Source organism: Silene latifolia, chromosome X (genome assembly GCF_048544455.1).
Source record: "Silene latifolia isolate original U9 population chromosome X, ASM4854445v1, whole genome shotgun sequence".
In the NCBI taxonomy this organism is placed as follows: Eukaryota; Viridiplantae; Streptophyta; class Magnoliopsida; order Caryophyllales; family Caryophyllaceae; genus Silene; species Silene latifolia.
In genome coordinates, this window is record NC_133537.1 from 344582233 (window position 1) to 344597646 (window position 15414).

The following is a 15414-nucleotide window of genomic DNA, read 5'->3' on the forward strand; positions in this document are numbered from 1 at the left end:
TAAGTATCACCTACCATGAGTCAACCATGACATGTTAATCACACCTTAGTACATGTTTTATGTACATTCACCAAAACTAAGCAATTGAATATCATCCCATGACTCGTATCAATCGAAAACAACATTAATGCAACAAAAGGGAAACCCATTACCAAAAAAAAATAGAATTTTATTCACTGACTCGCATTGTGGCAAGCTACAGAAGATAAGCCAGGCCATAACAAAGAAGTTTCAGACTAGAATAGAAAATGGACAAATTCGAGTGCAGAAGCTACTACAATCGATTAGCTTCCATATTCCTCGAAGGATGTGTTGTTGGGCATAACCAATTGCATCAAGCAACTTTGTTTCTAGTTCAAATAGCCAAAAGGCGCTTAAGGTCTTGCGCTTGTGTCAAGATAAATCATCCATTGTGTCCCTGTTTCCATATATATCAATCTACACCGTGTTTCATACTCCAAATTTAACAACTGAGTTCGAGAAAAGACGTGAGACAGAGAAATTTCTATACATTGTCAAATCAACAAAACAAAGAGACGCTCTACTTGCATCACTTATATGCCATGAGCATCGAGTTGATGACGTGCATGATGACACGAAGACTGGAGATTTCGGCAGGTGTGGTGTTTGGAAGACTTCGTTGATGATTCAAGATCTGGTAAACCTGCTCCAATATTGGGCGGGCATGGACGGCTATCATTGGATCATGCGGTATTATGCATGAAGCCACGTCCAACATCCACCCTAGCTTTCTTGTTGTATCCTTTGTTATATCACAAGCAAGTTGTTGTAGTAGGGAGAGCAAAACGCCTTGCGTCAAAGGAAGTGGCATAACAGTCAACATTCGCTGCAAGTCAACCTGCATAGCGCATACAGAGCGGTAACTTGGTAAGCATGCTTACACACCAACACTAATCAACTTATGAAAAAAGGGAAGAAAAAAATCCAGTAAAGATAATCAATATTACTACTGCTAACTACGGAGAATCCACCTACTCCTACCGTCCCATGAAAAAACTTTTTGGGTTGTTTTTGCTTAAAAATAAGGAATATAGTACATGTTGATAGAAATTGCAAGTTAATGAAAAATGTGGGTCACAAAACCATAAGGACAACAAATACTTTTTGGAATACAAAAAGGAAATATTCCAGCTGCGGATGTATTCATGAACAGGACACCAAGATAGGGAAACAAAAGGTTAAACAGTTTCACCAATCTAACACATATTCATCTAGATCAGGCTTATACATCTACAGTAGTTTCTAACCAGTATCGCTTGATTTAAAATCATTTGCCTGATGCCAGCAACAATTTCATACAAAGAACCAACGAGGTAATAAAATTACTAAATAGATTGGCTCTTATGCGATGATCACATACAAAAGCAGAAACAATAATTAATAAGACTCATAGCTTAGTTACAGCGCATACCTGTGAGCATAACCAGGATACAATAGCCACGTCACTCCTTTGTAAAGCTGATGTAAACGCTTCCTCATACTTATGTTCAGATATTAATCTTGACAACTCTTTAGTTGGATCAAATGGCTGATCAACCTGTCAAGTAAGTAAAATTGCTCAAAGAAGCAATATAATCAAGTCATCCAACAAGCACGATTATAAACACTTTTAGACTACAAATGACTGACAAAACTGACAAAACTATTAAAATAAGAACTGGGTCCCAACTCCCAAGCAATAAAGACCAACCTTCTCATGTAGACCAGCCAATGGCCCATTGCTTAATTGTGTTACCAACTGATTTCCTGATTGCGAGTTTGCTCCAGCAGCTGCAAGAGCTAGCAACTTTCTTTGACCATCTGCCAGTTCCCCGCTCAAGCTTTGGGTGAGAGATGATGCTGAATTAAGAGAATCCTGTATGTTCACCATACAAAATATGTTATAGATCTACAAATAGCTGGTTAAGTTCTGATAACTTTCTTGCAAGAGTATTTCAAACCCTTCCCCCTCCCAACGCCCAACAGCTGATTAAGTTCTGACAAGTATCTTAATAATGTCAAAACGATAAAAGCATCACACTTGGCTATATTTATCAACACGTCTATGCTCATCCGTGTTGCACATTATGTTCATCCACAAAAACATCGATAACCATTGGTTTTGTAATCCAGGGAAGTGTTCATTGCCTTTTCATCCTGTCAAATTATTTTCAGCTATATTCCTTCTTTCCTTCACAATCTGTGCAAAATTATTGGACATCCAGCATAGTCATCAAATCTTTTTTCCACCCCCTCATTGATCTAGTGCCACAAAATTCAAAAGACCAAATTGAAAGACCAACTAGACAGCCACTACTGGTAATATTTATCGCCACTACCACCTGCTGAGCTACTGAGAAAGCTAGATTAAACATATGAGACCCGAAGCCATGTCAGCCACCAACAAGTATAGTGTGGATATGGAGAGGAAGAGATTGGGTTATTGGCATGAAACTAAAACAATATGTACATATGGACCATAAAGAAGAACAAATTTTAGGACAATGGCTCTTTCAATCAAAAATTGTTGCCAAGCATGCAGACGTGGAAAATTTCAGATACTCTAGGTTTATTATCTTGACAACGATTTCATTCCCAATCTGATCCAAAAAACAGAGAAAATGTGGTGGTCCAATGCAAAACTTGAATCCCAACCTGGAAATCCCAAATATGGACTTCAAAAAGGAACAAATAAGCTCAAAACAAATAAAACCAAGAGTTCTCTTAGCCACACTGTTTGGATACAAATCATTTCAGACTCCAAGCAGGAAATGCCTTCTCAACAGCGATGTTAGTATATTCTCAATCAAGATATGTCAAGCACACCTCAAGTAAGTCAATAAAACAAACACAAAACGGGTAAAATCAACTAGCGATAATAGATGAACAAACCAAGCTCAGATATCCATGATGTTTAGAAAAAAAATTCATACCCTAAGAGCGAGGGCTAATGGAGAATGTGTAGTCTCAATGTGATGTTGAGCTGCTTGTGTATGTTCAACAATCCCTTTTTGAAAAGCAACATCTATTTGCTCAAACATTGCTTTGCAAGTGACCTCAAAAGCAGGGATAATCGAAGCTTCAAAGCAAGACTTCAATCCATCCTGCAAACAAACATGGGTCTTGTCACAACATTACAACTTGAAAGCAGCTTACATCAACAACTCTGAGATCAAAATACAAAGACAAAAACAACTAAATCTGGTTTCCTTTCTTTTATTTCTCATCATAACCATATACCTTGAAAGGTGTCAATCTTGAACAACAACAAAATCTTAATCTCAAAATGTTGGGTAGGCAGTAGGCTAACACGAATCATCAATTGTAAATTTAGTCATATAGGTAAGAAATAAGTTTGAACAAGAATTATGTGCACCTGAAGTGCTTGTTTCCCAGAAGTCTGGAACTGGAGTTGAATTTGTCTTGCAACTGCAGGTTCTAGTTTTGACGTCACTGACTTCTCTAGCTGACTAGCTGCCTTGTCACCAACACCCCTCTGTGAAACAGTAGAAGGTTAAGAAAGAATAGTTGTAATAAGTTGAACAATAAAGGAAGTGCATGGATGGGTTCCTGTACTCTGTTGCTCTCCATTTTTTTGGAATTGAGTTAAAATTAAGAAATACTCCCTCCGTCCCGGTCAATTGTTGTCCTTTGGTTTTGGCACAAAGACTAAGGAAAGAGGAGTGAGTCAATTACTAAATGACAAGTGGACCAAATTTCGTGTGAAGGATCAAACTGTTCATCAAGTGTATTCCTAAAATAGAAAGGACAACAATTGACTGATATACCCTAAAATGGAATAGGACAACAAATGACCGGGACAGGAGTATTATATTTTTCGGTAAAATGTCCTCAGCGGCTAAAGATCTTTAAAATATTCTTCTATTTTTCTTGGGCTATTTACAAATTACAAATATACTAGCACAAGGACTTGAAATTTACTTTCTTCAGCTTCTAAGGACCCACAGTATTTGGTCCTTCACCCTAGGGCTGAAACCATAGGGCATAGTGCGTTGTGTCTATAAGTTTGCAATGAACAGGTACATGACATCCTTCTTATGTATGGCATAAGGTATTGGCCAACCGAACTTACAGTTCCAAAAGCTCTTTTACTTTTTTAACAGATAATATCTTTTTCACAGTTATATTAAGTTATTCACTGGTAAAGCTGGAAATCTTCAAATCATTTGTTCTTAAAATAATATGGGTAGCTAACTGAGGGTCAAACCTGGAAGGATTCGGTAATAGCTGAACCAACGGTTTTCTCAATAGCTGGGATTATTGCACGAGTTATATTTGTACCAACAGCGGCAAGTTCTTTCTTCAATAATCTCTCAAGCATGGGGACAACATCCTTACTCATCAGATTGCCAGTTAATTGCTGAGTACGATCTCGTATCAATTTCTCATGTTTAGCCATTTCTTCTTGCATACGGGCCCATAAAGCATCTGCATTAGCTTTAGTAGCCTTTTCCACACACCGTGCCACGGCTCCCTCTAGTCTTCTACTTTCTTTAATAACTGGTGCAGCGGCATTCGCGCTCATCTGTTTCTGCATTTCTTGAAATTCTTTCATAGAGGCCATTATCTGCAAGCAAAAGTTACATAGACAATATAAGAAGTGACTACACTAAACTGGACTTCGAGTACACAGTATGATAATGACAGCATGAATCTCTGTGGGGTAGGCTAACATGAAAAGATTACCCAACATAAGAATACCCATGATAGTTTGAGAGCATAATATAAATCTCTCATTTTGTATACTGTATCTTTTTGCACATGGGTGTGAAAGAGAGGTTAGTTGAGCAAAAGTAAGCCCAAGAAATAAGAAAACAGGTGACAAGAGTAGAAAACTAAGTGCAAATAATAGAATAGCTGAGAAAGCATTTAGTAATGTTGAGGCAGAGAACTAAGACACAAAACGAAAGGCCAAAAAAAATTGGAGACAAAAAATAGAAGTCAGGCCACATCTGCATAACTATGAAACATAATACACTGCAAGAGAAATGAATTTTTTTTCCGAAAGAATGAAGCATAGCAGTAGACTAAGACAACACCCACAAGGCCACAAGTCCACAAGTCCACTACACTAACTACCAAATGCATATAAATCTATTCACTCCCAATGAAGACATCAATATTTCAAAATCTGTTCCATACTCATAGTGAGCCTATAATTAGCATCTATCTAATAAACAGATAGGAAGAGCAAAACAGATAACTTCAGTAGAAGTCAGCATATTTAAGAGATAATAAAAGACTATAGACTACGCCAATTATAGGATTTTAATAATCAGGACCATAAGCAAGTTCGAACATTCAAATATTCAATTAAACAATCCAAAAATTAACGCGATGGAAATCTGGCAGACACCATTTTTTATCTAAAAGACCTTAACAGAACATACATTGCACTACAAACAGTAACATTGAAGTGCTATAGCAAGCTGTGTTGGAAAAGAAAATTCAATACAAATACCTCTTTAACTGTTTCTGCTGTAGCAATAATTTGCTGGAATGCAGTATCAAAAGATTGAATGCTTGAACCATTAACGGATCCTTGTGATATTTCTGCTGATTCTTGCACGTTCCTCTCTTTCAGTTTTTCCCCTTCGAAAACCGGAGTTGGAGACACATCATTACTGACCTCATCTTCCTCGTCACCGGAATGTGAAGGTTGTGACAGAGCCTCCATTATGCTGCTTCTAGCTTCTTCCATGATAGTTGATTGAGAAGGTGACGCATAACACTCTCGAGTCATGTCAGCGCCAAGATCCGACGCCTGTGAATAGAAGGATTTTTCATTTCTCTCGGTCAAAATTGGATGATCGATCGAACGAGTCGGCTCACCACTTCTAGAAATCCCAGATTCACCCACAACTTTTATCTCCACCTCAACATTAGCCGAGTCATTATTCATTTCTTCATCTTGAGTCTTAGATTCTTTTTTACCCGTTTCCATGGCACGTGTTGTATCAGCCGTTGATATAGGCATAAGCTCAGAAGGAGTTACCAAATGAGTTGGACGTTTGAACATGGCAGGCTGATTAACATCAGATGAATTTCCTTGCGTAGCTCTATTATCGTCGTTCAAAGAGAGCATACTCGATGAACTTGTCTGTGGACTATCCATCTGCCTATCAACCGAATAATCAGCAAAAGCGTGATCACCGCGAATATCACTAGTTTTTCTAGATAACCTCGGGCTGAGAGGAAGAGGTGGAAGTGCAACAGGGGAAATGCCAGTAAGGCTTGATGCTGATAGGAGTGAAGTAGGAGTAGAGTCCACGTATGTGGTATTAAGCTCGCGACAGTTAGTCTCAGAAGAGCTTGCGGGAACACTGACTTCATTACTTGACGCAGGCGTAGAGTACGTTGCCTCCATAGATTTGCTTTCAGATGGGTCTAGCGGTGGAAGGTTAACTTTATCAAGAGATACACCAGACTCTGACTTCTCTATACCCGACTTTTCAATTGGTGGCGGTAAGCACTGAGAGATGTCCAGTGCATACTGCTGTATGGCTTGCGTTTGGACACAATAAACTTGAACTTGGTGCTCTCCATGAGGCAAAACATCACTTGTCCCAGTAAAGCTCAAGATAGGCATTGTAACTGTAAACTCTGCTAAATAATCCATGTGAGTTGCTGCCGGGTTAGCCCCATATTCCAAATGAATTGCATAAATGGCATTCTTTTTTGCATTCGCAAGTAATAGCAGCCCTGCTTGAGACAAGGACACTACTTGATTAAAGAATACATCTTCATTTCGAGGATCACCAGAACTATTCAACTCCAATGTCTGTGTGCATCGCCAGGATTCAGCATCACTAGGCAGCAACCATCCTTCATCACCAGATGAGGCCCAAAGCTTAACCTCTCGATTAAGTGGTCCCTGATTACGGAAAAAAAAAAAATCAAACAAGGATCACGAGATGGCCCCAAAGGAAACAAAATATCAACATCAACAAAAAGATAAAAGGGAAAAAGCGTGGTGATTCTGGGGAAGACAAGATAGCTTAAAAGGCTATACATAAAAAAAAAAAAAACTAAGGGCAACCAAACGAGGCCTAAGTATCATACAACAAATAAATATAAAATAATGAGCATACCGCTGTGATGAGGATTATGTGTCCCAGCTGATGAGGTGAAGACAAAAACTTAGCCGCATCGACAGGCTGACCACCATGGGGCCTAAGTTCCAGGAGTGGCAAGGCCTTGCGGTCTTCCCAAATTTTAATCTGTATACAAAATAGATTAGCTTCCATGAATTTCTTTCAAAAAGACTAACTAGGCATAGTTGACTTGAGATGGCTAAAAATACAGATGCTCGAAGAGCAAAAAACAATAAACAGCCAAGGTGACGCACCGTGCCATCTTTTGAAGCAGACACCAGACGTGTGGTCATCCATTGACACATTGATAAATCGGTAACTTCCCCTTCATGTTTACCAACAAGCTGGACCCCATCAACCAACTTGTCTACAGGACACAAAAGTGGTTCATCTGCAGAGAAGTCAGCACCTTTGCAAAGTTTTAGGGTGTCTATTCGGAATATGTTTTTGCCAATGGCTACCACCAGTATCTCCTGCATCAAGGATAGAAAAAAAAGGCAATTAGAAAAATAAAACATTGGAAATTTTCTGCTTCCTAAGGATGCAAAAGGAGAGATGTTGGGTGCATAAGAAAAAGAATCACTTACTTGTTTATGGCAATGCCAACAAACCCGTGGATGAACGGATTCATTATCACTAGTAATATGAATAGCCAACACAACATGACCATAAATTTGAGGCTTTCCTTCATCATCTGGACCCTCAGAGATCTTCCACACACAAACTCTTCCCTCAATGCTTGCACTGTATACGATCATGTTAGGTAACCCAAAGATAACACTAATGTAAGATAAAGTTTATGATCTTATACCTGGCCAGTAGATGAACATCTTCTGCAAAGAAGGCCATGTCCGTGATCCTCTGAAGCAGAAAACAACAACAAAAAAAGTGAACATAAAGAAACAAATATAACAGCCACTAGTATGAAAAGTTGCACCACATGAGCAAGAAGTGGGATTAATAATCAAGACTTCTCAAAGTGTCTATTAAAATTAATAAGTGATCAAATTTACTCTGATACATGACTGTATAATGCTAGTGCGCTCCACAAAGTAAACCTAATCTTTCTATAGAATGTACAATAACTGGATGTGGTAAGTAATTATGATTTAAATGAAATCTTACTCCTAATTTGACCACATCAAAACATTAAGTATCCTCAAACATCTTTTATACAATCAAACAGGAATTGTACTCTTAACTCTTAAGGAATTATACTCTGTGATGGTATAATGTTACAGAAGAATCTCAAGAAATGGAGCAATGACCAAGTGTATGAAAGCAAATAACCTCACACCGGAGAGGGAGCTAATGAATTTACAACCGGCATAAGACTTAAACAAGATAAAAGTACTCATCACATGCACAACATTCCTCTCCACACAGGAAACCAAAAAACCATGATGAAAGAACAGAAACAATGATGAAAGAACCGGTGTTCCGAGCAGATGAGTCATAAGCAAGGGCGTAAAACAACTCGAAATAATCAAAAGTGTCTACAGTGTACAGCAGATGCAATCCACAAAATCATCTAGAATGGAAAAAAAAGAAAAAATCATTAAACATGTATCATAGTATAACAGGAGAAAAGAGTAAACCTGAGTATGGCCGCGGAGCAACGACCTCAAAGCAGTGTTGATGTTAAGAGCACGAATGTTCCCCATCTTTAGCCCATAACATATATACGTCTTGTTAACCGCAATTTGATGTCCAAGAATAAGTCCAGGATCGGACACATACTTAGTAATAGGAGTAACCTCCAACTGCGGCTGCTCCTCACCCGGTAACCTAGCATCCACATCATAAACCATACGCTCACCAACCAAGTGTCTTCCCCTCGGAAGCTTGCTACTCGGCATGCGTACAGGTCCTGGCACAGGAAGCATCTGTGGTACCCCGACGGTCTGAGGCATCAAAAACTCAGCTGACGGAGACTGTTGCAACCCGGTGGAAGCAGACAAAGAGGTAGGCATAGGTGTTGGGGGATGGTTCGAGTACTCAAAATTTGGTGGTGGGGTCAACATAGCCATCAACCTAGCCCCATGATTAGAGTTTTGGTTCGGGTTAGGGTTTTGGTTCAGATTCTGATTTGGGGTAGGGTTTTGAACAGGCTGCAGCGGGGGGACAGGAAACGAGACAGATCTTTGGGGAAGTAAATTAAGATGGTGGTCTGGAGGAGGGAAATTAGGCATGTGTTGGTGACCTAACTGAGGGTGATAATACGGCGGGGTTTGTGGAGGAAAAGAGTATGGTCCACTAGGAGGTGGGAAAGAAGCCGAGGGAGCAAAACTTGCCCCTGCTGATGCGGCTGCAGCATAACTAGTAGGGTTAGCAGCGGCAGGAGGCGGGGGTAATGTGGCGGGTTTGAAGAACTTATTCATATCAAAATTAACACCGCTACTAACACCACTAACACCACCAACAACACCGCCTTGTTGATTAGGAATAACATTAGGGTTTGTGTTACCGCTTGACGCCATCGTTCCACAACCTTTTACACCATCAAATTAACAATAAAATAATCAACAACTACGATTATGGCAAAACACGGTAAATCAACATCAATTCTTGTGTAAGACCGTCTTAACTTAAAACCGCTCTCACACCTGATTAAAATAGAGGCGGAAATAAAACGAGGTTGTGAGAGGTGTTAAGTTAAGATGGTCCAACTGATAAATTAACTATAAACTAAATTAATTAATTATTAATTAACAGAAATAATAATAGATCGGTAAAAAGATTGAGATATGATTGATTGATTGATGAAGATTTAGGGTAAATTAAAAATAATAAAGAGTGAGGAAGAGGTGAAAGAGGAAATACCGAGGAGGTAGAGATGAGATCGGATGCGGTAAATAAAAATCGCCGGGGAGAAGGGTTTATAACGGAGACCACCGGTTATCGTATACGAGTACAAGTATATTTTTATATTTTGAAATAAGAGTGATGATAGGGGAAGAGAAGTGAGTTAAGTGAGAGCTTTTACACTTTGCGAAGATGTGTTTCATTAATTTAAGACCCTAGGGGGGACTATGGGAGGGATAGATGGATAGTCCATCTTGGGTATTGGATCTTGGATTTCAATCCATATGGAATATAAAATTGGTGGAAATTCAATAACTTAATCTTTAGACTTAGAATTCGATTTGACCTAAACTCTCTTAAATCGGTTAGATGTGAAACTGGTTTTCCAGTAGGGTGAGCAAAAATATATGATACGGTTTTATAATACGGATAAGATACGGTATATGGTTTGACTTATACGGATTCCGTATATACAATACGAAAATCCGTATATATGATACGACTTTCATAAAACCGTATCGTATCCGGATCGGGCAAAAACAAAACTGTATATACGGTTTTCGACACGATTTGAAGTTTTTGTATAAAAATTTTTTTTTTTTTAAAAAAAAAGCAAAGTTCCTCTTTCAACTTCCACCCCTAATGTTTTTTTACGACTTGTTTTACTAAATTATCTCAATAAATAAAAATTAGCCTTTCATCAAAGGTAGTCACGTTAGAGCTAAATATTAGCTCTTGAATAACTACAATGTTTAATTGCGCATTTGTCACCAAACTGTATCCGTATATACGGATTCCGTATACACGGTTTTCCCGGGTACCCGAAAACCATATATACGGTTAAACCGTAACGAATCAGTATAGTGATTTTTGCGATTTTTAAAATCGTATACCCGATACGCCCGATTTTGCCCACCCCTAGTTTTCAGGTTGAACATTACCAATTTAATATTGATAAATAATTCGAAATTAATATTTTGGAAAATCTTTTTTGTTTAAAGATGTGGTGACGTCTTTAAAAAAGCTGATTAAGTTGAAAATGTAGGGTTAAGACTATCTCAATTTGTGACACCATTGGTAGATGAGATCAATTTTACGTATCCTAGCTATGTATTTTTAAAGATACAAATATAATAACCGTAATAGAGTATTTTATTTCTTACTTTATATCATAAATTGTTGTTAAATCAACGGAAAAGAGGTAATTAATAACACACAAAATCTCATTGAAGACGGCGATATCCGTCACAAGCTTGTGACGGATACTATTTTCTCTCACAAAATACCCATAAGAGGTGAGTGGGGAAACACATGGAGGGTGCCCCACCTTGTCCCCTCTCCCTTTTTGTGAGAGGTCTTCAGCTTGTGACGGAATTAGCCCGTCACAAGCAAGACGCTTTGTTAATAACAAGCTTTGCACTTGCGACTTAACTTAATTTCAATTCATTCTATTTGACAATAGATATCTTGACCTAGATTATCAGATTTTTAATATCATGTGTTATAGAAAGTATATACATATATATTGATCTTCATCTTATTCACTAGCTCGTGTTATAGAAAGTATATATCATAGCTCGTGTTATAGAAAGTATATATATATCATACCACTTTTCTTTCCAAGTTTAAGGCTACTTTCTACTTCTTTTACAAATTATTTGGTCTATACATTTTTTTAGTACTTCTTAAATACAACTTGATCCGTGCTTGCAAAAATCTCAATACCTACAATTCCACTAATATCACAAGACTCATTTGTGCTAGGCAAATCTAGGCTATAGTGCTATACTACCTAAGTCAAAACACTCAAACCTCAACTCCTCGGCTTGTTATTCTTGTTCGACATGTGAGCTCACGAATTTGGGACAGATTAGTTTGGTGAGGTCACCATCAATTTCTTAAAACTTATACAGTACTTGAGTGTCTTGAGTCCATACCTAAGTCAAAACACTCAAACCTCAACTCCTCGGCTATAGTATTATATATCTCATCTTAAGATTAAGACGGATATTTCCATCGTACACAAGAATTTGCGTTCTTTAGATCATACATTACATACACACCTAGTTCGATTGATAGGAATTGAACTAGGAAGATTAGTGAGCACTCTACATACTCATGACTCATGAGTTAGCCATATGTATCTCTACTTGCAACATTGGAGAATGACTACTTTTCAAATATGGAAATACTTCCTCCATTCAACTCCACTCTACCACTTTCTTTTTTCACGTTTGCCAACGCGTGTTTTACGCGTTAAATATCGTTAGCTACGTATTTGCAAAAAATATAAAAGTTAGATATTTTTAATATACTCGTAAAGACGAATCAAACAAGATCCCACATGAATATATTTCCACTTACGTATCGAGAGAAAACCGAAATTGAACACACAATTGTGAATAGTGTACGATAGGGAAATAGGTAGAGTGGAGTTGAATGGAGGAAGTATCATACAGTACTAGTAGCTTATAAAAACACACACTTTAGTCTTGCACGAGTTTACATCTACTACGGAGTAATAATTAACATGCTAACACAATTCAACAACTTGAAAATGAAAATACATGATGATTATCTTACACAAAACATTCTAGTAATACGAACCTACCCCATGCATATGCATGTATAATCGGGTTTCGCAAAAAGTTATAGTGGTTCGACCATGGAAGCTTATCGAACGGAAAACATGAATGTGGAGCATGCTCCAACGGGGAAAGTGCGGTCGCATCGACTCCCATGCCCTTCACCTTTCTTGTTGGTGTACCCTGGATATTCCCACTTATAAAAGGGAGCTTCATCTATCAAATTTAGACCTTCTTCTTCAGCCAGTTCCGTAATGTTCCAACGATCAAAGGGATGTGAAGTCTTGTGAGTGACATGTATCTCTCCTGTCTTTGATAATAGCTTATATGCGCTCTTGAAAAACCCTTTGATTAGATTTTTATGAAGCCTGCATGCGACATGCCACTATGCCATTATTTCTAATTTGATATACATGTTCCATTTAATTGTATACGATTTTCAATATTTCCCCAATAAACTTAATAAGAAAACAAATACTCCGTCCGTACAATCAAATGGATTTAAATTAAAGAAGTTGAACAACATACATACAAGTATATATGACTATAACAAAAATAATGGGTGCAACAAGCTAAGTGATCGAAACATACTCAATTTGGAGGTAATCATTCTCTGGGCGAAACATATGATGGCCACCAAGAAGAGGGACATTTGCATGGGGGAAGTTGAAGATAATCCTGTCGAAACGATGTCGTTGGAGAACAGCATGTGAACTCAATGCATGAGCATCCACTTCATGAAGGATGGTGCAGTTCTTGTCCTTGAGATCTTCCAGATTACTCTCACCCGCTCTATACTTAAGCATTACCTCATCTGCAGTAAAATAACAAATTAAAGTATTTCATAAGATCGATCTTGATTGGATACCAAAATAGGAGGGAAGGGATGAATGGAGTGTGAGTACTTGAATACAATTTTTAAACAAATTTGATTTACTTTCGCGTAGGGAAAATAGATCTTCCAAAATCCCTGCCATCCGTTTCTCTTTACACATATTCGCTATCCAAATAAAGGATTTTTAAATTTCATACTCTTCATCACTTACATTTCCTTCAAAATCTCCGTTCAAACAAACCACTTGTTTAGTTTTACGAGAATTTGGAATAAAAGTAAGAAGAGATGAGACGTAAAAAAATACAAGTAGGACAAGAAATATAGTGACCTTGGGAATCAAGCGAGGTGGCAAAAATTTTGGATGCTTTTCCGAAAGCATTAGCTAAGCTGAGGGCAAATGAGAAATCACCTTCCCCAACTAGCAATATTTTCTGGTCACTTCTGTAATGTTTTATTACCACTACTTTCTTTTTCTCCCCTCCCATCTCGGCTTTTGATCATGTGTTGCCTTTCACTACTCCAGCCTTTTGTAGAGAGATAAGGTCGTATTCTTTTGGAGTGAAACTGATATGAATTGAATTGAATTGAATTTATAGAATCTAAACTTAAACATATAGGATCTGAATTGAACTGATAGGATCTGAACAACTTAACTTAAATTAAGTGACGTATAGGATATTAACTAAACTTATAAGATCTTAACTGAACTGAAATTATAGGATCTAAACTTATATGATCTGAACTGAACTGAACTTATAGGATCTAAAATGAACTTAAATTAAGTGACTTTAAGTCCAAAAAAACAGAACCTTAATAACATTTTTCAGCTTTCTTATATCTTATATAAAAAGAGAATAGGGGGTTTGGCTATGGCTATTTTGACACGGCCTGTACCCTTTGACTCTACCATTATTTACAGTCATGCCACTTTAGTGTTATTTTTCTGATGCATTCCACAGTTCCACCGCCTTCAACTTCTTATTCCATCTTCTCCATCATTCTTTAAAAAATTCTCCATCAGTCTTATTTTTAAATGGAAACAAATTTGCCATTACTGAAATAAATTATCTTATATCTTACTCATCGCCATCGCCATCAGCAACTTTCCTTTAACGATATGTCGCTCTTTCAATACCAGAGTCATTACCAATTCATTTTCTGTGTGTCCCTATTCTTCGACTTCTTGTTTTTCCAATTACTGTTTTCTTTTTTTATGATTAATTCAACTTTTGTCATTACATTTGTGGGATGACTTAATTTATTGTTTTCGAACCCACTATTTCATATAGGAAAAGCTGAAATTTGGGCGTTTTTCTGCCTTTTGTTATTTGTGATTTTAATTAATCAAAATTGTGAGGTATATCAATAGTAATGTGTTTTGGAATTTTGTTTATGTTGATTTTGAGTATTTTTTTTTTAACGGAACTGCTCACCAGATGTTTGATGAATTGCAAAAACTAAAACTCGAATGCTCTTTCTTTCGTATAATGTGTTTTTTTTCATAGACTATTTTTTTTTTTTTTTTTTTTTTTTTTTTTTTTTGGTGACGAGGAGGTTGGATCCTCCCTGGATCAGACCCCACCCGCTAGGCGCCTGTACCATGTGAGTTCTTTCCCGCGGGGATTATTCCCTCTCCGGGCGTCAGGTCCCCAGGAAAGTGTTCATCTAGGGAATCGAACCCAGGACCTCGCAATTCCTCCTTAGGAGGCTTTGAGGTTACCCTGAAATTCCACTAGACTCACACATCTTGGGTTCCATAGACTATTTTCTTTAAGGCGTTTATGTTATAATCCTTTGCGTTAATAGCTAATTTTATGATGAATGATTTATTATGATGAAACGTTTAATGTATCGAAACACAACTGGTAAATTAGACTTCTATATGGAAGACTAGCACAGTCTACCGATTCGTTTTTGCTACTTTCTACATTATATTTTATATTGTCCAATTTTTAAGGCTCCGAATTTGCTTTGTTAGAAAGTTGGCATGGGTGTTTTTGGGATTAGAGGTGTAATAATGTGAGTAAAGCAGTCAGAGTTGCTCTTCCCAACGATGAAAATTCTTAAATTTTTG

At 37.6% G+C, this 15414-nt stretch overlaps 2 protein-coding genes across 2 annotated transcripts; both read right to left on the reverse strand.

The window, feature by feature from the left end:
- Positions 1 to 252: 252 nt before the first annotated feature.
- On the reverse strand, positions 253 to 10138 carry LOC141619758 (enhancer of mRNA-decapping protein 4-like). The gene is made up of 13 exons (XM_074436778.1): positions 9939 to 10138; positions 8714 to 9606; positions 7927 to 7976; positions 7703 to 7859; positions 7370 to 7588; positions 7113 to 7241; positions 5483 to 6895; positions 4229 to 4588; positions 3377 to 3496; positions 2934 to 3104; positions 1712 to 1876; positions 1433 to 1558; positions 253 to 859 (listed from the first exon to the last, which is right to left on the reverse strand). Exons 2-13 carry the CDS (start codon positions 9593 to 9595, stop codon positions 551 to 553), a joined length of 4101 nt encoding a protein of 1366 aa, XP_074292879.1. The 5' UTR covers positions 9596 to 9606; positions 9939 to 10138; the 3' UTR covers positions 253 to 550.
- A 2232-nt stretch (positions 10139 to 12370) lies between these two features.
- Positions 12371 to 13825, reverse strand: LOC141621090 (uncharacterized protein At4g26485-like). The gene is made up of 3 exons (XM_074437801.1): positions 13669 to 13825; positions 13097 to 13319; positions 12371 to 12873 (listed from the first exon to the last, which is right to left on the reverse strand). Exons 1-3 carry the CDS (start codon positions 13823 to 13825, stop codon positions 12594 to 12596), a joined length of 660 nt encoding a protein of 219 aa, XP_074293902.1. The 3' UTR covers positions 12371 to 12593.
- Between the last annotated feature and the right edge of the window lie 1589 nt (positions 13826 to 15414).